Source organism: Neodiprion virginianus, chromosome 6 (genome assembly GCF_021901495.1).
Source record: "Neodiprion virginianus isolate iyNeoVirg1 chromosome 6, iyNeoVirg1.1, whole genome shotgun sequence".
NCBI classification, from domain to species: Eukaryota; Metazoa; Arthropoda; class Insecta; order Hymenoptera; family Diprionidae; genus Neodiprion; species Neodiprion virginianus.
The window spans coordinates 27858860-27884055 of NC_060882.1; the positions used below are offsets into that span (position 1 = coordinate 27858860).

Genomic DNA, 25196 nt, shown 5'->3' on the forward strand with positions numbered 1-25196 from the left:
TATTTCCTGTCACTCCGTGAAATTCAGATACAAAATATATCCTAGATGATCAATTTTTACGTGAATTGGTTTCTACGCGTGATCGAAGTGAAAAATCAGATTCCAAATCATGGACCGTGAGATTGATTTTCAAAATTTGACTGAATCATCGGTCAGCGGGAAAGGACACGCGATATCGGTCAAGCACGGGGTATCTAAGGGATGAACATCGACGACCAGCCCCAACGGTACGACGGCATCCGCCGTAATGACAGCCTCGTTGGTCTACCACCAGAGCGCCACCGTCCCCGCCATCCGGTTCGAGGCGGTTCCTCGGTCACGTGGTCGAAACGGGATTGGTGGATTCCCTAGGAAACGGTTGGCCAGCCAACGAGCGTCGGGGGTGGCAACACGGCCCGGCGTCCGGTTAGCACTCGGAGGGACGTGGTGCCGCTCGGATCCGCCCCCGGCCTCCCGACAAACCCTGAGGGAGTCAGGAGCACGCCGCTCGCCGGCTCCCTGACACATTCGACAAGCGGCGTCGTAACTGGAAGCAACGCGCGGCTAGGGACCTCCGGCTAGAACGAGACGTGGCCACGCGAGACGTCCTCTCGCGAGACACCGAGGCTCCAAAAACAACAACAACAACAACGACGACGACGTCAGGAGGAAAAAGAACGAGAACGAGAACCGCAAGGCGTGCGGGACTCGAAGCTCCTTAGGCCAGTGCGACTTTTCCGCCGGAAAGACGTATAACAAGTGATACAATTGTGACGTTTGTGATTTCTTCCGCGCTCCGAGAGGCACGTGGAAAAAGTGTCGCGACGATTGGACAGATGCAGATCAGAGTGAACAGGGCACCGTAGTGCGTTCGAGCTCAAGGTGCTCAGAGCTCGTTGGGTGCAGAGACATATCCTATTCGACGAATGTGCAGTGAGCGCGACTCCTCCGTTTTCGGTAGCCAGTAGTCGAGGTCGAGGCCAGTAGTCGAGGCGAGAAGCTGAGCGGCGGCGAATTGTTGCCCCAGGAGATAACGCACGGCATCACCACGCGGTCCGACGAGTGGTCCGGACTCCTGCCCAGCTCCACCATCGTGGGTGCTGGCGGGTCACCATGGCTCGGTCTTGGCGTTGGCGGCGGTGCGGGAGCCACGACTGGCGGCGGAAGTCCCGTCGAACTCGAGGGTCACTGGGGGCGGAAATTATACGGGGCGAGCGTCGCCCCGCCGCCACCGCCGCCCCGTCATCACCCCAGGGCACCGATAGCCTTTCCTCTTCAGGACATGAGGCAGACCCTTAAGGAGGAACCGGTGCCCAGGGCTTGGTCGCAGCCTTCCATCGCCGACAATGGAACGTAAGTCGAATCATACCTGTCAATGCTGTACACGCGTTACTTGGGATATTAGAAGTCTGTTCTGTAATGTTGAACCGTCGCCCTTACGGTCAGGCATCTTTGAACTGCATGTCACCCGAGTGTTACAGTACGTGATGGATCCTCAACTTAGCGACTTTGAGCTGTGATCAATGTTTGATTCCGTGTATTTCACTGTCGATGACGTTACTGTACACGAAAATGGGGTTTCAAACCACCTGCAATACTATCGGTGTCATAGTTGTCAATTATTAAAATGAGTCTTGTTTCGTCGTAATCAGGTTCGTTCAATCGTTGAAAATAAACAAGACTAAAGACTGAGGAACAATTTGAACAGTCGCAGACCGATCATTCAATGAAAAGCAAACTCCGCGAGACTTTATAAACAGATTATGTAAAACACGACTAGTAACACAGAACGAATACCGATGCGCTGAATCCTTTTAGGATCATTCTGAACGATGTGAGTTATCAGAGAATATGTATTACGGTCCTCCTGAATCCTTTATAAAGTCGAGCTCGTGAAAAGAACAGGCATTTTACACCCTGCCAAGTTCTTGGACGAATTAGATTTCCACCTACCACGGCATAATATATCGGGATATTATCACCTCGTGCCAACAATAAGATAAGAATCTCTTTCGTTCCTCATCTCAAGCAGTGGTTATTCGGTCGCGATGGAGGTGGTGGCCCGATTTTGAGGGGCTAGGCCTATCCTGACTCTCACTACTGGCTTCCGTCGGACGGCGCCAGGGCTCGACTACTGCGGACGAATTTTTCTGTTGCGATATATGCCTAGGTATAATAATCGTGGGAATATGCGGAGAAGAGAAGGGGAGTCCAAAGACAATATTCGAATGCCATTGCAATTCTTGTGACAAATTTGGCGCACGAGGCTAAACCCAGAACCAAGGGAGTAATGGTCACGGGGAAATGAAACATGCCGGTAATCCTCTTTAAACCGAATTAAGAGATGTTAATCCTCTTACGTACCTACCCAAAACACGCCCCCCTGTTGCCTCTTTCCTCCGCAAAACGGGTCTTCCGGCCCTCGTCGAAGCCCGCAGAAGACGAAGAGGGTCGATTGGTTTTCGCTCCTCGTAAATTCCGCCACTCTTTTGGACTCTGAATCGGACACCTGCTACTCATTGACGGCTACGAGATTAATTGAAACCAGTCTTTGACGATCCTCGCTGGTCGCACGTACGCACATGCAGCGGGGAAAATATCGGCAGAACGCCGGAGCTTAATTCTGTAACGGATTTGTACGACGTGTAAACCGACGGTTTGCCGCGACGATGCTGCAGGGTCAAAGGTGCCAAAGCCCGCGACGACGGCGGCTAAGGTATACCGAAGCTTTTCGCTGGGGGTCGGACCTCTAATCCAATAGCGGTTCCCTTAACTAACCCTCCTCTTCCCGGCGTGTCACGACCCACGTAGCGAAATCAAGTTAATGTAATTGAGAATTTTACCGCCTTTTACAGGACCCGCGTTTTACCTTGTACCGACGGATTCCCTCTGCGGTTAGATCCACAAACGCTTTTCGCGGGAAAAAAATCACGTATATGCACGAGCGAAAAAACGTCCCTTCAAATATACTTAAAAATTTCGGGTTTATCAGCATTCTTGTACAAATGCTGAAAATATCCTAATAGATTTTCTAAAAAGATAAAAAAAAAAAAAAAAACGTTTGTGAAAGACAAACATTGATCCAAAATAAAAACAATCGCTTTTGTCTCGATCTGATCAGCTGTAGTAAGAGGGGAATATTTCTCGGTGCATCGGCAATCGCGATAAGAATAGCAGAGTCGCATCCGACGATGAAGTACAGAAATTACGCGCGGGGATTCACAGCCAGATGTGTAACGAATTGCTCATTATCTCGTCGGGCATTATTAATCGAGTCGTGGCTGCAGCCCGTAAACAGACTCCGGTGCATTCGTAGAACCGAGTCGTATAATAACTGCGGAATTCCGAGCTTCCATGACTGTACAGTGGCGGGGGCGTTTTCCCGTCTATTTATTGTTATTCTCAGAGTGTGCATAGGTGTTCCTCTGCACGGGTGTATAATCCGCGATATCCGCAACAATTTTACTCGCGTACCTATCCACTAAAATCCGCTCCGGAACGCTGCAGCAACCGACTGTGTAACCCGGTATTTCGGATATCTCCAACTGTATCCGAATATTACTAGCTATAACAAATTTATACGAATGGCTTATACGGGCTCTGAGCGTTCTGCGCCCACCACACCTACATATTTTATCACACCGCAAATTGTGATCATCCGCACAGACTAGGAATTAGCTCTCCGCGTCGCGGATCACGTGCGCGCAACGATTACCGGGAAATCGAAATTACGCGTTTATACTGCCGTTTGATTCTTCTCTCAGCATCTGAAACTCAAAATCTTCTACTTCCGTCTCCGAATGCTAATTGAAAATTTCAATCACTCGGAATGTGCTCAGGAGTAAAAATTGAATTGTCGATACGATCGGTTATTTTTTAACCTCTGGGTGTGATTTCGATTTTCTTAAACTACAGGAATAAAAATTAAAAAATAAGATCAACGTACCATGCATCCAATTTTCAGCCTGGCCGTGATGGACTTAAAGTTAGATTACATCCTGTTGTGGGTATAATGATTCGGGAATCGCGGGATACTGTCAGAAACGCCTCGAGCCAAAGGACACAACCTACATAACGTACGTAATCCGGCTGAATTATCGCGAATTTCGGGACAGGCGTGAATCAACCTCGTAATTAGTACCACTGTCCTTCCTCCCTTCCTTCCGCCATGACACATTCCCTCCTCTTTGTACCGCTCTTGACACTGTGTGAGTCTAATACCGTCGAGTTAGCTTGCCCTTGTATAATATATGGGTTATTCTCAGAATCGGAAACTGATCAACTCTTTGTGCATGCAATCATAAATCGGCGTTATCCTGGGTTTTCAACTTACTTTGACAGTATGACATTTTTTTCTCCAAACTAAATAATTCCCTCAAAGAGCTTTCCCTTCAAAATTTACTCGAGCATTTGAATTGAGCGGTAGTTTCTGAAACGGTCCATACATGTATACCTACGTTTATTCATAAACGCGAGTGTATACATATACAATAATACGTATGCAAAGAAGAGTGAGCGAGGCTGATGGCAAACAACGGCGATAGGCACTCGATAACGCGCTCGACACGTCTATAACCATAACGGCCAGGGGGTGGGACTACGAGGGGACGATGAGTACGACGATATACAGACGGTATGAAATGACGCGAAAAACAGCCATTTAATAGAGGGATATTGGCGAGAATTGACGGTGACCCCCCCCCCCCCCCCCGTTCATTCCTGACCCCCGCACCATCCTGTGGCCGATTATAATTATTCCGACGTGCTGCTAAATTGCCTCTATGTGCACCGGCTCTCCCTCTCTCTCTCTCTCTCTCGCTGTGTCGCCAACTACCTGCTTTTCTATGTGCACGGATGTATGTACAACCTGTACCGATACCTAGATACTCGCCAAGCACATGCGTGCCTGTAGAAACAGGTATAGGTCACTGTACAGTCCGCTCTGAAATAACGCCAACTACTACTTTGACTCGATGGTTCAAAGAAGTGAATTTTATATCCGAAAAGTATGATCTAAAATGTCGTAGATACACGATGAATTTTTTTCAAAATAGAAACATAGTACATTTCAAATAATGAACATTACAAACTGAATATTACAATACTAGACACGCAGAAGTATGTTTAGAACAATCTCTCTATTCGGATTTCAAACGCGAGAATTCAAAAAAAAAAAAATAAAACACGGTATTTCTTCTTTTTCTTCTGAGTGGTGGGACCCCTCTTAATACGATCTTAGCAAATGGACAAAACTATAACAGTTTTAAAAAAAGATCAGTTATACATTTTTAAAATCGATTGAACATAAGTGATACGTGCATATTTGATTACACGTATACGGTCTCATCAAATTTTCCCTGCAAGATGGAAACTTGTATATCATTTATTCGGAAATCAGTACAGGTATGAACCCTATGTACGCGAGTGTAGTGCAGGTGCGCAGTGACAACTCGGGGTAGCGCTGAACTCGGGGTATATAGAGGTAGGAATTGGTGCATGGCAAACGGGGCAAAATAATCGGACATCGAGAGTTATGGGGCGCGAACCGGCGGCCGGTTAATCAGCCACCGATAATTATCGACACGGGCCGTACATCACCCCTCCTCGTATCCCCCGCCCCAGCCTGACACCCCCTAAAGGCCCACCCTGGATCACCATGCCGATAATACACCGGCGGACCGGACGTGACAAACGGACCTCCGATCCCGTCATTTATTTCACAAATCTACTGCAAAACTCCAGCTATTCATTTCCGGACGCCGCGTCTATTCGGATTGAGGAGGCTGGTTGGCCGAACGTCGATACCGTTTTATTAATTCTACTGAGAGATAGCTCCACGTTGAGTATTAGTCACATAATTGTTTTCGAAAACTATGATCAAGACGTCAAAGATACAAGAATAGAATATACTCGAGTTATTTACAAAGGCTTAGACGACATTGGTTCAGTTCAAATTGCTGCGAAATTGTTGAAAATCTCGTAGAATTTAGTCGACTTTAATCAACGATGGCTCGTTTTGTCCAGAAGAGTAAAGTTTCTGTCAATTTTTCCTGAAACATATTTTTTATCGTCTCGGTATTTTTGAATATTTAATTTTACAATATTACACTGGTATTGATTGTGATCGGAAAATTGCAATATTCAATTAAAATCTTCTACAGTAATTCTGTGGAGAACAGTGGTCTAAATAAAATTAGCTAACGTAAAGTAAAATCTGACAAATAGATTAGATTTTCAACCATTTGAAAGTGATTTGAAACGACGCATCGATATCCAAGCTTTTGTTTCTAACTCCTGTATTTTTGATGTTTGTATTTTCAAAGAGTTCTTCGTAGCTTACGAACATAAGTATTCTGACATAAATTCCCAGTATATGACTGAATATAACGAATAAATAATAATTATCGATTTCTTGATAACGAACTTCCGCACGGAAAAAAATACTTGATTTTCTCAAATCGCCGAAAAACCAAAAGAAAAGCAGAGCAACAATTACTGAAACGATTTTCAGCTTGATAATACGAGGCGAGCAGCGCGATTTGCGAATAATTTCTCATTCGCGGGGGTTTTTCCTACACAGAAGCGGGTGTTGCGCCTTCCCAGAGGTGGAGAGATGAGCGAGAGTTGAGTAAAGCATTTTAGACCAGAGCCAACCGGCTCTTGTCACCTTTTTCCCGCAATTAAGCTACCCGGTTGAATATTTAACACTTTGCCAACACGAATCTACTCCGTTTATATACCTCGGTCTACAGGATTCGCGCTCTTTGCGAGTATCTCGCAGGCGTTGCGGATCCTGCGGGTAGTTCCAGAATATCGTACCGGTACGTTTACTCTTCTCGCTGACGTTGTTAACTCGTTTGCACGAATCTCTTTACGAATAAAAACCGCACCGGAATCACGCGGTGGTCTTGCAAATTTCATCACAACGATTTGCAGGATTCAAGACTCACGATCGGAGGGTGAAATTGAAAAACGGCTGTTATATCACCAGCGTTTTTTTCACTTTCGAAACCGCGCCTTGGGTTCTTCAATCGGAATTCCACGCACTGAGGAAAAGGGGCGTGCAGCATGGCCGAGCTTACCGCAAATTCTCAAAATCACGAGGGACAGCCCATCACTCAACGTCCGTTCGCACGTGTATCGCACACACATAGGTATACATTATATACCGTAGGAGAAACTTGAAGCCGGGTTTCTAAGTTTTCGGGAAACACAATTGCAAAGAAAAGGGGAAGAGGCGAAAATTTTTTCATGTATACTCCTCTGACCGTAGAAATACGTGAAACATCCCTCGAAACATGGGATTTGCGGCAACAATTTTTCAACCTGTCAAAATATTCTGAACCCCTTGACGCCGTCCAGGTATTGACGTCTGCAGGTGATCGTACAGAGAACTTGTCGTCTTAACTTCTACGCGGAACTTTCGGTTGTCCTTTTTTTCTTCTTTACCTTGAGCTTAAAATATCCGGCACGGGAACGTCGCACCTGGAAGTGAAATTATTTTCACCAATTTGTCGTTTTAATAGGCATAATTTACGCCGCGGAACAAAGGCATGTTTTACAGTACGGCTATCCGCGCTCACTCTTCACATACACCCAGCTATTTAAATTATGGCATAACGAAAATGATATCCGTCCAACGCGTCCATTTCATTAGTAAATTCCTCTGGGTGAAATAACTTCACACTGCCAATTAATCATGCCTATACGTAATTGCGACGTTCACACTCTACATAATGCGTTTTACATACAGGTGTTTGCAGGTACGTAGATTACACCCGATGATCACTGGTGTACGAAGTTATTAAATGAAAGGTGTTAAAAAAAAAGACGGGGGGCATTTTCTGTGGAAAGAAGCGAACAAACCGCCTGATCACTCCTCTTCATCCCCCCATGAAATTGATACAAAAACAATAAAATATATCGGGTATTAAATTGCAACGAAGTATAGGGCGCTTCGAGATGTGAAGCAACAACTCGATGCCTGACACGTCGGAATTCTGATTTACAAATCGTTGAACCGGCTCGACTACCCGCAGCTGGACGGATGAGCGATGATGGGGTTGAAGTGACTGACTGATTGCGTAAAGAGGGTGAACACGCGTTTAACGCCGCACTCAATTAATAATCCAGAGCCAGCGTGGCTCTCCGGCTGTTTACGTACGTACAGCGATCTAAACATTCGGGTTCAGTCGAGGCACGTTGAGCGGTAACGTTTTGAAAACAACGCCACGTGCCAACTCTTCCAGCTCTCGATGATTTCAGATCGTAAAATTTTGAAAAGCTGATTTTTTATTACAAAAAATTTAGGCTTTACCTGCGGCGCGGTGACGAGTTCTAAATTTGAAACCGAAAGAGCGATCGAGTTCCACAGCGGATTCGAGCTAGCGATGCTGTATATAAGGATTACGGGCAATCCGGGCAAAGTTGGGACCCTGGCGCCATTGTCACGACACCGAATCCCGTGGCCGATAGTACAGTCGCTTTGGCTATTATATCGCGTAGCGAAGGGGTCTTTCCGTGCCATTACTCAAAGATGGTACTGGAGTCCGGCGGCCTAATCTCGGCACATGAGACCTTAATGGGATTTTAAGGCGTTGAGGCCACCTGCGCACTGCCCCATCCATGCTCGTTTGTCTTTCCTTTATACTTCCGTCGTTCTTCCCTCTCGACGGAGCCTCTGGATCCGCTTTCGCGTAGTATCTTGATCACTTTTCATTCATTTCGATGGAAGGAAAGTTGCCAGTGGCTATATCTGATCCGGCATCTCTGCGTCTTGTTACAGAGTCGGTGTCGGCAGAGCCCACTTCGAACACCAGCCACCAAGCAACCTCAGAAAGAGTAATTTTTTTCATTTTGTTATCGCGCTCTACGACCGGGCGGGACAGCCAATCGAAATTGAGAGGACGGCCTTCATCGGATTCGTCGAGAAGGATCAGGTAAGCTGAAATTAATTACACCGATTCCCTATCAGCTGTTGCTGCAATTGTGTCGTGGGTACACGGCATCAGGCGTAAGATAAACCGCGTTGAACGATATGCGAGGATGGGCCAAGACGGAGGACGAGGATAGTGCAAAACGATACATTCGCCGACATGGCCGGCAGCCATGGTGTTTATTATTATTAACCATCGCTTCTAACAATAAGACAAAACGCCCAGAACGCGAAGGAACCTTTTGCAACGTGCAGGACGTATACTTGACTCTTCGCCATGACTCGACTTACACCACCGGAATAAGCCTACTTGTCATCCTACTATGGTTCCTCTTGCGGTGAAGTTTGTAGATGCAGGTTAAACCGAACATTAGATAACGTACACCGCTGTGTCGCCTTTATTTGTGAGATATATCTACCTGGACTTAAATAATATCAATGCTCATGGCCATGTGCTCCTCAGAAAAATAATGTACCTGGTATTTATGACTTCGCGGCAAAGGCAACTGACGTGCAAATTTAGATTAGTTTAAGCCTCGACAACGATACGTGATCGTGGAATTTTATTTAAAAAATTGTTATACATTCCGTTCGAAGCACATCGCTGTTGTTGGAAAGCCACCGTGAATTTATCTCAAATTCAATGTTGTATGATAATAACTGAGGAAATTGCTTCGGGCTACAGTGTTTGAAAAAAAAATTTGAATCCAAATAATATACCGAGGTTTTCTTTACGGTGTATAAATAAATGCTCGTAATCCGCCCAGCACGATGCCTTGTGTATCCACTACCTGTTTATTGACTTTCCGTATTTGAGCATTGGTGAATAACGAATGACTTATACACCAGGCGTAATCTTTGATCAGCACAGCTCATCGTTGATCTATCGGGTGCTATTAAGTTGCGTGACCAATGAGAGGGACAAAGGGGAACTCGGTGGTGGAGTCAGTCGGTTGAGTGCCCTTCGTAAAATGTCGTAACGACAAGCCAGCCACTCGTGATCCAAAGCTGACTAATAAATATCCGCCTTTCATCCCTGCAATACAAGGCTTTCATATATACGGTGGTGGTTATTATTGATGTACCGGCTTGGTGAAATCAAGCCGCAACCTGCGCGTTCGATACTCGTAATCGACACGCGTGCATACCGGTTGTTATTGTCCATTGATAGCCATCGGCAATCGTCCCCTCCGACACCTGTCCTTTCCATTTATCTACGGAACACCCTGGCCGAGGCGTCAGGATCATCTTCGTCTTCCTTACCCGGTGCAGCTCCAGGCATTCGTTTCACTTCGAGTCCCAGTCAGCCTCTGATATTTTCTCGTCCGAGATCTTGCGGGTGAATGAAAAGTCGGCTTTACGGTTCGGTGTGCAGGTCGTTTCTAATAAAATTTTTTGTGACAGACTTCTTAGAAAATCCCACTACGTAAATTAGTTATACTAAATTCTGCCTTTTAATTGCTGGGAATCGCGCAACTTCCAGTCAAGCATGTTTTACGAGTTCGCACTTCACCTTCGAGTTCAAGACGAGACGTGCAGGGATCCTGCGTCTAAATATAAGACATCTCACAGCGTAAGCCGCGTACACGCATCTCCGGAAGTTCACCCTCAGAGGAGCAATAAGGGCCCGAAGTCTAGTCGAGAGTCGGTTCTATCTTTGGCGCTTTTTCTACGCACCAATCGCGACGGGTGTAAGAGTGGAGGATTGGTCGCTTCGAAAAATGTCCGAGTACGGCATTGTCGGAGTATCTTAACGAGCTCTCGACTCGCATCGACGTGTGAATCAACCCCCGAGACTCTCGAGCCTACTTAACTAATTACGGAAGTTGGTGTGCTCGCGTTTAACAACGGCAAAGCGCATTGGCGCTGAGCATCAAGCTCGTAGTTATGCACGTGCGCTCGCAGTTGGCCTGTATAATTCACGGGTGGTAGACAGTTGCATCGCGTGGTATCCTATTAATTAGGGTCATGCACCGAGGGCATACATCAACCCCCGAGGTGGACGGCGAAGCGAGTATGAGCCGGGAGCCGGCGTCGCGAGCTATCATCCCCTATTTACATATTTTCGTCCGGTCCGCGCATCTCTTGGAATGAAATGGATATCGTGCACGCCGCTTGTAATTCACCTCGCAGAGCTGTAACTGCCATTCGAGAAATACTTGCATACTACTCGATCGGGGTATAAAAGTTTTTTGATATCTTACCCCCGCCCAACGTGCGTTACTTACCGCTGCACATGCAGCGGCGCGTTCAGGGTTGTTGAAAATGCATTAAGGACGCTCCGCTTCGTACAACGGCATATGGCACAATGCACGCGTGACTCGTCAGGAAGCCAGCGCATAGGGGATAATTATGCATCGCACGCCACGCGAGGATAGGTACGACCGCACACCCCGCGTGTATCTATATCTATAACTATAACGTAACTATGCTCCAACCAGAAGCTCTTATATACGCGTTCATCAAGGAATTAATAATTAGCGAGTGACGTTAGACGAGCGTAGTACACGTACAATGTCCCATACATACATCAAAATGCATTTAATTAAGTGCAGTCAGTGCTTCGAGGCGGGGCCACCCCCTCCTACTCCTGGCAAAGTAATCATCTTGATCTACTTTAAACCGCACGCTTCTTCGCTATCTTTGTAAAACCTTGCTACAACGGCACGGTTTATGCGTGCACTGTCAGGCCTTCGATATCACGGAAAATATACTCGGGTTTTTATCCTCCTGCACTCCAGTCATGCATTGTCTTGCTGATAAATTATTCTCATCTTTTTGTTACAGGAAACCGAGGGACAGAAGACGAATAATGGGATCCAGTACCGGCTTCAGCTGCTCTACGCAAATGGTAAAGAAAACCACATTTTTATGCTGTTTTCATAGTTTGTGACTTCTATTCTGCTCATCGATTATGAACGATTAGGTATAGCAGAACTGTATCATAGATCCTTCATGCGATTACGAGATAGGTTTTCACATTTTGACAGTTCATTAAGGTAAAGTGGTAAATCATCAAAATTCCTTCAAGACATACAACTTCACTTCTTCGGAACCATACTTTTCTTTTCTGTGTGACTCGTAGATTTGAGTTTCCAAGGTGTTATTTGATTCGTTTTGTTAAATTATCTCGATCACTTATCGGACGATCAATCCATCGGACTATACAAATTAATACATCGTCGCCTAAAGTTGTCACCTGAACCTGAACGGAAGAGTTGGGAGCTATCATCGAGTGTTGACGCGAAGATCAAGACGGGCCATCAACATTCCGCACGGACACCGGACGATCGGTCGCATATCTATGTATGTTATAGGCTCTAAAAAGCTCTCACCCTCTCTAACTTTCAACGACTCGGTCAGTCAGTCAGTCAGTCATTCCGACGGACAGAACCAGCCGCAACAGAGACATATTTTACGTCACCCCGCATCGGAGAAGGGTGTTGCGGTTTGATCGAGCAAAAAGGCACATTGCGACGTCCGTGCAGCAGAATAGCTCGCATTTTCGAACGAAATGCCTGCAGGTGAAGAATGGCCACAAAATCCTCACGTTTGCGCATCGAAAATGTCCCGATTGGCGCTAGCTGCCAGTAAGAATGATCGCAGCTGTGCTTGATCGGTTTCCCAAAATCCTGTCAAGAGCGTAGATAATTTGTTTTCACGCATGTCCGTTTCCATTTCGTATGGTTAGGTGGCTCTTGGTGTCTTGGTGGTCTGAAAATTACTCGCTATTGACTCGAGTTTCCGTTTGCAACGAACGCTGAAACATAAGTAGAATAAATCTTTTGCACTCCATACTCAGCGACCTCGAGTTTCTCGGGTCCGGATCGGCTTTATACCGAGTTCCGATCGATCAATGTGTGATTCTTGCAACGCAGAGGTGGATCGAGAGGCCTCCCCTCCATCTACGGTAACTAAAACGTGTAACCAACAGCGCGGACAAGAAACAACTGACTGTGTTGCAAAGATAGAAACGCGAAGGTGATCTGTTAAGTCCTGCGGCGCAGGACTCTCGGCCCCCGGTAGCCGTGGCTCTCCTTGTCCTAGTCCTTCGGGATCGGGACTCCGGGACTCCCGCGTGATCGCCTCGAGGTCCGATCCCTATTAGTTAATCACCTGTCAGAAGTTTAGCATAACTGGGCCCGTAATGCGCCGCCGGGAGTTGGGACGGCGTTCAAAAGTGATACTTTGGGAAAAACTCGACCGACCGCACCCTGCAGGACGATCGTGTACGCCGATCGGCTCGATCCTTAATCGGTTGCACTCCTGTTCGATCGTTGGTGCCTCATCTTTCTCCTCCTTTTTTATCACCGACTCCTTCTGTTTCTCTTTCTCTCGCTCACTCGTCTCGTCGGTCGACCGACTCTCCGGGGCCTCTCCGGGGGCAAAAACCATGCCCCGATATGGAGAGCCTCGGGGGTCGCCCGCCGGCTCCGTTCGATCCTCGCAGCATCGCTGATCCACGCTCGCTCCTTATTTATTATTTAATTATCGATTTATTGCTCGCCTGCCGCGATGGTGACGTGATGACGGACTCAGACACCTGACGCTTCTCAACCCACCGCCAATTTGTCTTCTCAGAGGCGATCGGATGTACGTGAATGAGACGCAAGGTGACGGTGGAAAAAAAAATCAAGGATTGGAAATAAAAAACGATCCACTGACCTCGATCATCGTAATATTAATCTACATCTCCACGGACTTCAATTTTACGACCTTGTATTATTCGTGTCGATTAAGCTAAACATACCGCATTCAAAAGATCTTGTATACAGCTGTTACGTGGTGTACATTTTTTTAGTCCAACTTAGTGGATTTTTCAATCAATATTTGAAATTCATGACCCGTGTTAACCGATGATAAAATATATTGATGATCAAACTTGTTGCTCACCGACAATACCGAAATCTGGAATGGATCTTCGGAATCAGTAGAACATAGAGTTTCATTCATTGGTTAAAGTAACTCCAGTGATCGGTTAGTGATTCTGGTACATAGCATCCCAGCGTTAAAAGTGGCTTCGATTAGACGCTGAGAACTTAATGCTCGAGAGAATGGGATATCTATAGAACGGTAGAAGAGCGCAGAGTAAACGTACCGAAGTGGGAAACTGTTGCTTAAACACTAACCGCGAAGGACAAACTTGTAGGCAAGTGCGAGTGTAAGCGCGGTGCATTCAGGCACTAGTCAGACTCTTTTCAACTATCTTCGGGTCCTCCTCCCTCCGGACACTGCACCAGGGAGTGAGAACTATATCCTCGGGACTTTCCGCTTCGCGCTATTCCATGAAACGAGTACCTATTCCGTGCTTATCTTCACAACCAATTTACGCCAACGTCACGCACGAGTCGAGACGGCGAAACACTCGCGGACTATCCGAAACGGTGTCTTGATATAAAAATCGCAATTTTTACTCCCTCACGCACGATTTGCTCATCGGACGGAAATACTTTCGAACGAACTTCAGAACTCCAGGATCAGTCTTGGTTTGCGGGTCGAAACTGCGTCGAGAGGAACGACAGCTGGGTGGAAGGGCAAGGGATCAGGCGCTTAAGGGTTACGACGGTTTTTCCGTGTAGCGGGGCTCCCGGATCTCGTATATGCCGCTTGTAAACCGGGAATCACGTCGGCAACAGAAAATTTCGGGGGTGTAGTTACGTAGTTACCCGTTCACAAGACTTCCCGTATCCCACCGCTGACACCAGAAAACAGACTCGGGCATAAAACGCTCGAATGTTCGCGTACCCGGATTCTTATTCTTCCTCACGTTGTACCGACTTGGGGTGAGTAATTTCGATGCAGCCCGACTACACTCGAAGCTTGGAAAATACCGCGGTGTCCGTTAAACCCTCTGTAATCCCGATATAAGACTGGCGCCCCGTAGTCTGCACCCTCTGGACAGCATCCAGTTGTTCGCCGGTGTGCTTCGTAGGATAGGAGAGGATGTTGGCTGGCGGTTGTAGGGCGTTCATCTCTCTACAGGTTTGAACCAACCGCACTTGGTCTAGAGGAGCCCAACGCGAGAACCCGTGCAGGCAGCTAGATGTACACCCGTAGAACCAGACCGAGCAGCATTATGTAGCCGTGGATTATTATATCTGGCCCCAAACTAGCTCACAAATTACCTCGAGAACCCGTCGCGGCTTATTACAAGTCCGTGCTACGTGGTCCGCGGATTTTCAGCTTAAGCTAGGGTCGAATCGGGACCCGTGAGCACAGGCCATAGTTTTTATTCCGATAAAAGCACGCTCAACCACACCAACAGCGGATTGGCTGAATTTACGTTATCAGGATAAACGACGAAAAAATATGCGAAAGTCTCTCAGGACCTCTTTCGGCGATTAAAACTGTTTTACCTAATCAAAGGTCAGTTTTCGGTCACATCTTATAAGTTTCCGACCAGGAGTTGAGGAATTCTCGTTCAACGAAGATAAGGTGAAGAGAAAAAGTGATTTTCTGGTGCACCGAGAGAAAGAGGAGGCATAATTTTATGCGGAGGTACGTCTCGAGGTATAAGGGGGACCTCTTGAGTGACCACATGGTGAAAAACGAGGCGGGATATGGGGCACGCGTAAGTCCCGAGAGAGACGTGTTGCCGCGGAGTCTGCGGTCAGTCGTAAACGGTTTTTAATGGGAAACTTTTTTTTGCCAAACGCTCGTTTCAACCATCCCGAAATTCTAGGGATTCGAAAGCGCTTTTTCCTTGTGCCAATACCAGGTTCACTTACCTTAGATTACTGGATTTGATTCGATATGTACACATTGTGAGATGGTATTACCTTGAATTTTCTGTCCTTAGAACAAATTCTTGTCAGATTTTAACGGAAACCAGACGAGATAGGTGATAGATGCATACTGATCGTTGATTTCAATAAGCGAATAAGTTTGATCACGATTTTGTGCAAAACTTGATTTCCAATATTTTTATCGCACAGACGGACGAAGAGAAAGAATATTGATCGTGGAAACCGAAATTCCGTGTAAATCAGACAAAGTCCCATACAGTGTGTTTGCACATCGGTGTGAATTATCGTTTTCGCTTGATCCACCGCAAGTACTACAAAACAATGTATCAATAATTTATGTTTCAGGCGTGAGGCAAGAACAGGACATCTTCGTCAGGCTGATCGACTCCGTCACCAAGCAGGTGAGCAAGGACCATGAATTTTAACTAGTCCTACGAAATATCATCGCACAAAAAATCAGACGGTAAAATCAATTCAGCTATGAAATAAGATTTAAATCCCAGCTCCACGGATCGGTCTAAGAAAAATAAAATGAAGGGAATAAAGAGAGAAGTGATAAATTTGTAAACTCTAAAATTTTTCCTCTAGTTTCTCATACCTAGCAAAAATTTATTGCATCTATGTTTGTAATTTTTATCAATTTAATCAGCGCGGAGTAGAATCGATGGAAGAACTTTTCTCTTCAATAATTTGACCGCCGCGATTTCCGCAGGACTATATGCCGCACTGCGTCGCGGCGTATTGTTATCGGAGCCACGTGGCGTCAACCAAACCGGGTATCCTGCCGTCGGCCCGGTCTGCGCGGATAGATCCTGGGGAGTAGATAGGAGCGAAGGAGGATCATAACCTTCCGAGCAAACACAAATAAAGCCGGCAGATTAGAGCAACGGATAAGAGGTTTACGGGTGAAGGGCGGTGTCGGTGGTGGTGGTGGTGGTGGTAGTGGCGGCAGGATATCACCAGGATTCTCAAAGCCGCGAAGCCCTGGCGTAAATCGTTCGCACCTCAGCCTCCGACTCTCGTTTCCCTCAAGACAAAAGTAACCTTATTTCCCCCCGAAATCTCACTTTTTTCTACAGACGCCAACAGGATGTTCTTCAGCTTTCGGCCGGTGGAATCATGCGAACGAAACAACAGAACCAATCGTTACAGGTCGCTTAACGATATCAGAATTTTCGAAAACCTGCCACCCTGAGTGATCTGCATGTGTGATAAAATTCGTGGAACCTCCCGATTTCCGGACCGTCCTTTTACCCCCTGACGTGACTAATAAACGGGATGGATTCGCGAATTGAAAAGCGTTCTATGCCCGCGCAGTACTGCCACGGCTTAGTAATTTAATCAGCTAAAACTAACATCGTCGTGCCTCCCGCCTCGTTGTTCCTCTCCTATATCCTGTATTTCTCTCTACATCCTGTAGCTCCTGCCCGCACTCCGTTCGATTCGCCGTACATTCGAGTCTCAATAAAATATTCACGCATATCCGTGCAATTCATAGGAGACAAGATTGCATGATCGACTAAAACGTCTTTGTAAATTTGAAAAAAATGTTCACGTCTTTTGCTCCGAAAACAAAGAAAAAAAACAAAAAACGGGCTCGTCGTCCGTGAAACGGGAGTTCGGCGTGCCTCGTGACACTTTTCTAAAACTCCCGCGAATAGCAAGAAGGAACGGCGATTGCAGATCCAGTTTACCTCGGGGGATTTATTCCCTCAAAAATCGTCCTCTCCACGGCTCGGGACGGACAGCGATTTATCTTGTCGTTCGTGGCCACATACAACGTATAGGATAGGTAGGAAGGTGGGCAGGCACCTGTGTCGGCGAGGCAGTAACGAACTCGGTTATACCTACCATCCGCGGAAATTTTCCGCATTTGGAAGGCTCGAGCCTTGTGGATACGCAGTGTTGAATTAGAATGCCGGTTGTAAATCTGTAATAATTGAGTGCAGGATTTCTCGATCCCTCCGTTTATCAACCGCAAGAATAATGAGTTTTGCACGGTTACATAGTATACGATTTTCCCGTTCCCGTTTCGCCGTTCGATCTAGGTATACATAAATTCGCAACGATCGAAAAAACGGATAAAATTAAGAGAAGAATACGAATATTAACATTCAAAGAGCACGAAAAACATGGAATTGATATTTGAAAAATTAAAAAAGGAGACACACGGACATGCGGTTAAAATTTAATACTTACGCGTGGTTAGCGAATTGTTACATGTTGAAAGACATTTTTTCTCTCTCTCTCTCTCTCTCTTTCTCTTCTCTATCTACTTTTTCGCATCTACTACTTTTTTCTGTAGCTTCTTTTTTTAAAATTAAAAATGTTAAATGCTAATTACTTCAGAGAGGGTAGGGGGGGGCAAAACATTTATAGTCTAGATGCGCGGCGGGAGCGGCGTGATGGTGGGGGAAGGAGTAACGTTGTTATTCTAAATGAATGAACAACGCGAAATTGTACCAGAATTTGTAACTGTGTTACTCGGCTCAGCTCCCCGTTCTCGACTCTGTAGATACAGATGTACGTATATAGCACAACTCGCAAGTCTTACACGACTTGCAACCGCTGCTGCCAGCTCGAATAAAAACAACGGCAAGCTTTATTATAATAAACTAACTACCCGACGATCAGACCGGCTCCATTTCTCCATAAATTTTTTATCGAGTAGTTGAACTGTCGTAACTTTATGTAGCAAGAATTCCCGTCCTAGCGATACTTGCAAAAATAGATTTCAATTGAATGACGTACTAATTTCCGCATCATATTTTTTGATCAAAAATTTATTTCGCATTCTGTCATTTTTATTTTTATATTCAAAAAACATTTTTTTTTTTTAATTATTCGATAATTAAAAGTGCTCTGTAGAGAATTCTGATGCATTTATGTAGTTGATTCCAAGCTTAAGCGCCACAATTCCTTGAAATTATTGAAACCTTTTTTTTCCGTTTAGGTTTTGCGTTCGTCTTGAATAGTAGATATATATTTTGTCTTGGAATCCTCCTTGAGGCAACTGATTTGGTCTATTCATTAATAATTATAATTATAAAAATTCCCGGCAGTGAAGTATTTTAATTGTTTTAACAATTGACATGTCTCATGTTCTACCCACGTATAGAATATCTATAGCTCTGAATTTCTCGCAGCATTCGGATATGGGGATGAAGTACTTAATTATAGAAACAAACGGCTTCACGCAAGGACACACGTATAAGCTTTTATCTCCCCGGCGAAAAATTTACAGCCTTTATCGCGCAAAGTATCGCAGCGTAAAGTAACAACAATAATTACGTATACCCGCAACCTATAATACACGAGTTTAATCGGTGATTTTCATTTTTGTCACGCATTGAAAAATCCCTGTCGCATCTCTGCTCTGCGGTTAAATACAACAATAATAACAACAGTAATAATAACATCTACACGAGCTCGAAGTTATTTATGCGGTAATAAACTTTTCATAATCGTAAAAAAATCGCCGCGGTTGATTAATACTTTTATACATCGTTCAACTTGGGTGCAAATTTTTATTAATTATTGTTATTCTCTCTGAAAATGTGTTAAAAATTTCAAATATCAATTCTCATTCACACGAGTGTTTGACGGAACTATTTCGCAAGCTTGAGAAGCTCGAACGAAGAGCTCTCAGCGTCTCGAAGGCCCGATAAAGCAAATTCGCAACTTCCTTCGCGTGGGACGACACAAGTTAGTCAGACCCGACGTAGGCTCATCAGATCACGTATGTGTCGTTTCAGGCCCGGGGCGTCGCGCCCCATATGCAAGGCTAATGCTAAAATATGAGTATTTAACTATAGATTAAGGAAATAATAAGCTCGAGATAAGTTAATCCTTGGATAGATAAGAAAAGAGCGACCCCAAACCGGTGCCACACGGTGAAGGGGGAGGGAGGATTGTAGTCGATGTTAGCTCGACGCGTGTTCTACAGGGACAGGGAGTGTGCAGGGGCTGGTCCACCGATAGGAGCGATTCCCAGGGGATAGCCGAATCGATTCGCGATAGAAATCATTACGCCGCATTTGAATGCCTATCTCCGCATTTATCTGAGGCTCTTTTATTCCTCCGCTTCATTGTGCGCGCGTTTGTCTGTGTCTGTGTGTTTGAGAGTGTGTAAATCTACAGATCCACGCTTGTCGCGTCTACCCTCTTCTCACCGTCTGTATTGGCATTGCGTCGTCTGTTGGCCTTTCTTCTTAATTTTATCGAGATAGAAGTTTGCCTCGAAATTTCACAACCCCTCCAGATACTCCGCGGATTCGATTTTCGAAGGTTTTACCGGCTGCTTGAATTATTTTACTTCAATCAACCCCGCGTTTCGGCTTCGACGTTCACTGTAGACCCTTTAACTAAGAAATGCTGTCGGAAATTGACTCTGTTATGTACGGCGACAGCCGGTCGTTGAATTTATTGAACATGTAGTATATTGTTCGGATAATTTTTTTTTTGTGTAATAATCAACATATCATCCGTTGTTGCGTTATTTTTATCCATTTATATTTGCTTTCAGATTCATTTTTCGAAAAGGAAGGTTCCTTAAACAAAATTCGCCCTGAATAAAAGTGCAATTTTTTTTATCTACATTTGTCATAACTCATTAGCTTCGAGTCAGCACACATTTCTTTCTCACTTTCCAACAACATGTTTCGTCAATCGCAAATTTTTTACCAGCAACTTATTGATTATCAGTATCTCCCAAGTCAATTTGGAAAAAATTTTTGATTGCCTAGAGTGAGAATTAAAATAGTAAAAATTGATATACTCAGTGAGAAGAGAGTTCAGTCCGACGGAACTTTTCAAACCTTCTCAATTTCTAATTTTTTTTTTTTGACAGAATACTTTTATCCTCGTAGAAAAAATTTTGCGAGGAGCACAGCATCCAGCAGCGATTGGTAAGATACTAGACGAAAACCGTAATCGGATCTATCGCTATTAGTCCTTCGTTGGTAATTCCCGTGGGAATTATACGGGGGGGGGGGCGAAGTGTAAGAAATCCTTTTGGGACTTGCCGGAAGTGGAAGTCAGCCCCACGGGGACGTTGCTGACTGGTCGCACCCTCAGAACGAGGACGTCGTGTAGTCAACGTCGCGGGTTCTTCCGCGCGGTTGGATCTGTCTCGGTATCGCAAACACCAGACATCGTCTGGGTTAGGATGGCACCTGGGGACCACCTCCGCTTCATTTCCGGGTCCCCGGGGCCCAGTCGAACATCGCGTGCCTCTGGACCCGGAGGAAGATCGAAGGGTTGAAGCACCTATGAGGTTATCGGTCGTTTTTTAAGGTGTCGAAAGGCGGGCGCGTGTTAACAAACAGAAACCGCACGCGTTTCCGCTGTTTTTTCAGACCTTCGGAAGGTTAATCACCGGTTAAACACACGGAATACAATGAACCCTGAACCACGAGAGGTCGAAAGAACTCGGTGACACCGAATCGACACGCGACCGATGTTTGCACAGCGAGTATTATACACCGTACATCGAGTGTGTCAGCAGTACCGTAGTTATTTATTCTTTAAACTCGCCTGCAGTGACGAACTAGTTCCCGATGTTACACACCGGATCCGCCTTGTCGTCGGGGAAATTAGTTTTGTTTAAACTTCGTTCCTGTCCGCACCTAGACACCGGGCGTTTTTATTAATCTGTGTTTTTTTTCTTGTTTTTTTTTTTTTTTTGTTTTTCAACTTTTTTGATAATTTCACGAATCTATCTCCCCATCGAATCACCCCGAATCGTTGGTAGACGGTAATTGAACACGGTGCGTAATAGATCGTGAGCTTTTATTTATTTCGCCAAGAGTCCGCCTGGAGCGTGGAATGCAAGGGGCATAACAGCTTACGTACGCATCGTGGTTGCTAGTTTTAATTATTCAAAGAACGAATAGGCTCGCATGACTTTTTCCTATTAGTGTATAGGTACGTCTAATTCTCGTCGCAGGTAGGTATACCTGTAAGTATCTCTCCACACGAGAGCCTCGCCTCGGCTCGCCTCGTCTCTCCGTCCTTTCCTCCCGAGAGGATCCCTGATTTAACCTGCGTGGAGAACGAGGAGGAGGGATGCCGACCCCCCGCCTGTACGTTTGAGTTGCAATTTCGTTATATCAGCGGCATAAATATTTGACACTGGTTTTCGCAAAATCCCGGGGCAAAGTTAAATCCCCGGTTTTCGCGGTGTGTGTTTGATATCGTTATCACCACCCCGGCGTAGCTCGCCCCAGCCATTCCCACAGCCGCGCCATTCGCGCACAAACTCCCTTGGATATTGTATTTCAAACTATTTACATTTTATCACAGCGGAAACATCTATACGGAAATTTTCGTTATTATACAGTTTCCCTAAACGCCGCGTTGCGGGGTGGAATGAATTTAAGGGAACATTTTCAACCATTCGATTCTCTCTTCCGGCGCGTCGAAACAATTTTTCGAGATGGAAATAAAAAAAAAGGGGGGGAAAAAAGCTCTTGGGTCACAGTTCCGCGGTAAGCACTATCTTGTAAACGTCAAAAGCTCGGGTGTTGTACCCCCCCTCGGAACGTCATTATTCCAGGGGAGGCTAATCCGGTGCCGAAGCCCTCTATACATAAATACATGAATATACGGGACAGCAAAGTATGTTGTCATTAAATAAAAATCAATCAGAAGATCGTGGAGTAGGCTTAACGGATTTGCGTGTAACGCCCCCGGCTTAGCCGAGTGCGGGTCCTGGCTCCGGTGGGGGTCCTGCGTCGCTCTCCAGGCACTCGCGTCCTTCCGGGAAGCAGTAATTGCCGAAAGAACAGTTTGGCACCCCCGAAACATCGAGAAGGCATTCTCCGATATTCCCATCTCTCACTCTCTTTCTCCGACTGACGATGGAAAAAAAAGACCAGAAAATTGGATGAAGATTTTATTAGCACTACCGTATGCCTTATTAACAATTACCACTTCTTTCATAAGGATAATATTTATTCTTTCGACAATAATTTGCTCCGTGTGGGATTTCATGACTAATTGTATTCTTCGTCTAAAGAAAATTCGTTTTGAATATAAATGTTAATTTTGCTAGAAACTATCAACTGAGCAAGTATTATTGGGCATTTTTATGAATTTGTTCAAATGTGAAGTTATAGTCGTTGATATAAAACAAATACTTTCTCTCGCTCTCTCTATTTTTCTCTCCACTGTAATCTACTTTAATTTCTGGTCTTTATTTTGTTTTCTGATGCTACATATTTGTTATTTTTTTTTCTGACTGCTTACTTGTTTCTGTTTTTTCCTTTTTATTAATTGTAATAATCGTATTAATTTTCTTATCACTCTCTCCCTTTCTCTCTCTCTCTCTCTCTCTCTCTCTCGTAAAAGCAGATCTCGTAAGACGATCTTGTATATTTTTTGTTTCAGGCCATCATGTACGAGGGGCAGGACAAGAACCCGGAGATGTGCAGGGTGCTGCTGACCCACGAAGTGATGTGCAGGTGAGTCGAAGCCGCGAATTACGCGCTCCGCTTTTCGGAGATACGCTGTTGCGTTACGCGTCACTCCCCAACGCCATTCGAAATAATTCCACACCCTCCTGAGGGGGTGGCGCGTCGTACCGTCGGCCAGCTAGCCAACCAGTCAGCCAGCCGAGCCACCCTTGCAGCAGTAAACCATAAACGTAACGAGCCGTGCGCTGCGCGGGGGTGGCTGAGTCACTGGCCCGTGGGACTTGATGTCGGCGGGTAGAGAGCGCGGGGGATACCCTTCCGAATCCCACGGGAACTCGCTATTTTTTTCGATCTAGTTCCCCGCACATGCCGCACGCAGGGACCAGAGTTCCTCCGCATCGCTAATGAAGTGCCGATGCAGCGCTTCTCGGCATCTCAATACGCGTTTAACTTCTTAAGATCCAGATTCGGGAAAGCAGGTTCTCAGAGATCATTTCTCGATCATTCGAAGTGTACGTTTCGCAGCCTTGAAGTAGTCGCGAATAATCGTGTGGATGGGACGAGTGACGTTCAAACGCAACGGTGTAAACCTGACGAGATAATCATTCGTCGCTAACGAGTTTTATCCTTCTCTGATTACAGTCGGTGCTGCGACAAGAAGAGCTGCGGAAACCGAAACGAAACACCGAGCGATCCGGTGATAATCGATCGGTGAGCAACAACTATTTTCATTTACATTATTTAAGATATTCCACCTTTCCCGGATTCCGGAGATGGTTCGAAAAAAGTGACTCCTCTGTAGCCGATTACGCGGCACTTGACGGACCGGCGATACGTTAACAACCGGTATCCAACACCAGGTTTGATCCGTTCGTCGAAAACGTGTTTCCCGTTGTGTTTGCACCGAGGCAAAAGCAGGGCTGTGTAGGTACGGGTATCTTTGAATAGCCGGGCCATGGAGCGGCCGAGATAGGGTGGTTGTAGCTGGGGGTGGTAACAGGGAAGGAGATCCTTTTCCCGGGGGAGAATAGCCGAGATAGTCTTGAGGAGGACATCTTGAGGCCAGCGGTGCTCATCGCGGCCGTCCGGCGTCCCGACGCAGCGGGGAAATCGGGACCGATCGTATTCCGGCTCTCCGTCCACTCAATTAGTCAGCCTTGAGAACGTAAGAGGTGGACAGTCGAGGGGCGGTAAGCGATACACGAATTAATCTCGAAAATGCCCCCGCGGCGGCGGCGGCAGCAGCAGCGGGAAGGACGACGTACGTAACAGCAGCGGCGTGTGCAGGGGTGGTCGCGTGTCCTTACGCCACAACCCCCGCGTTCGCTAGTGCCCTTCATTTAGTAGACACACTCAACATTGATTGCTATTGCCGGCGGTGCAATATAGTTGCGACAAGCTGTTGTGTTTTGCCTTGGTACCTACCGTTGTTCATGCGGACGGTTCGCGATCGTCTCGAGTGGGAAATTCCACCCCCCCTGATTTTTCTTTTTATCGTCTGTTTTTTGCTGTTTGTTTTTTCTTTTTTTTTGTTTTTTTATTACATCCCTCACTAAGCCCCGCGATGGATATCAATGCCTGCTCGTTGATTGAGACGGCCACGGTCGATTGTGACGTGTTCATCCAGGCGTGCATCGCACCGCACCGCAATTTCGTTCCTGCTTTTCGAGGTCTCGTTAAGTGCCCGGTAAACAACCAACCCTAGAACCGACCATACGAAACTCTCCGTACCTACGTTCGACGCCATTTCAACACTCTTTTGTTCCTGTACGTTGTGCGATTAATGAACCCCGTCGTCCTTGCAGTCTCGCTGACATCCCTTCTGATATACAGGTTTCTGTGTAACCGACTTTGCCGTCGGAATTGGTCCTAGCGTTGGTCCCGATCTTCCAGTCGTACCTACCTCACCGTCGTCGATACGATCGCCCTTAAACTTTCTAGATCGTCATCGCACCGGCGAACAATCCGCGAGAATAGCCGCATACGCCGGTTCATTAATTTTATGCATTCGATTTTCACATAGAGCTGAAAACGGCAACGAACCTGCCGGCACAACGCGACGATTCGATGGAACGATATTTCCTAGCAGGAGGAAATTCCGCGAGCGCTGTAACAATCAAT

General features: G+C 46.0%; 1 protein-coding gene across 4 annotated transcripts in view; it reads left to right on the forward strand.

Moving 5' to 3' along the window:
- Positions 1-526: 526 nt before the first annotated feature.
- Positions 527-25196, forward strand: part of LOC124307200 (transcription factor collier) — a 66408-nt gene continuing 41738 nt past the window's right edge. For all 4 annotated transcript variants that reach the window (XM_046768649.1, XM_046768650.1, XM_046768651.1 and 1 more), the window contains exons 1-6: positions 527-1332; positions 8765-8918; positions 11702-11765; positions 16006-16061; positions 23050-23123; positions 23718-23786. In XM_046768649.1, the coding sequence (XP_046624605.1) occupies positions 1262-1332; positions 8765-8918; positions 11702-11765; positions 16006-16061; positions 23050-23123; positions 23718-23786 (488 nt within the window). In that variant the 5' untranslated portion in view covers positions 527-1261. The remainder of the gene's footprint in view (positions 1333-8764; positions 8919-11701; positions 11766-16005; positions 16062-23049; positions 23124-23717; positions 23787-25196) is intronic.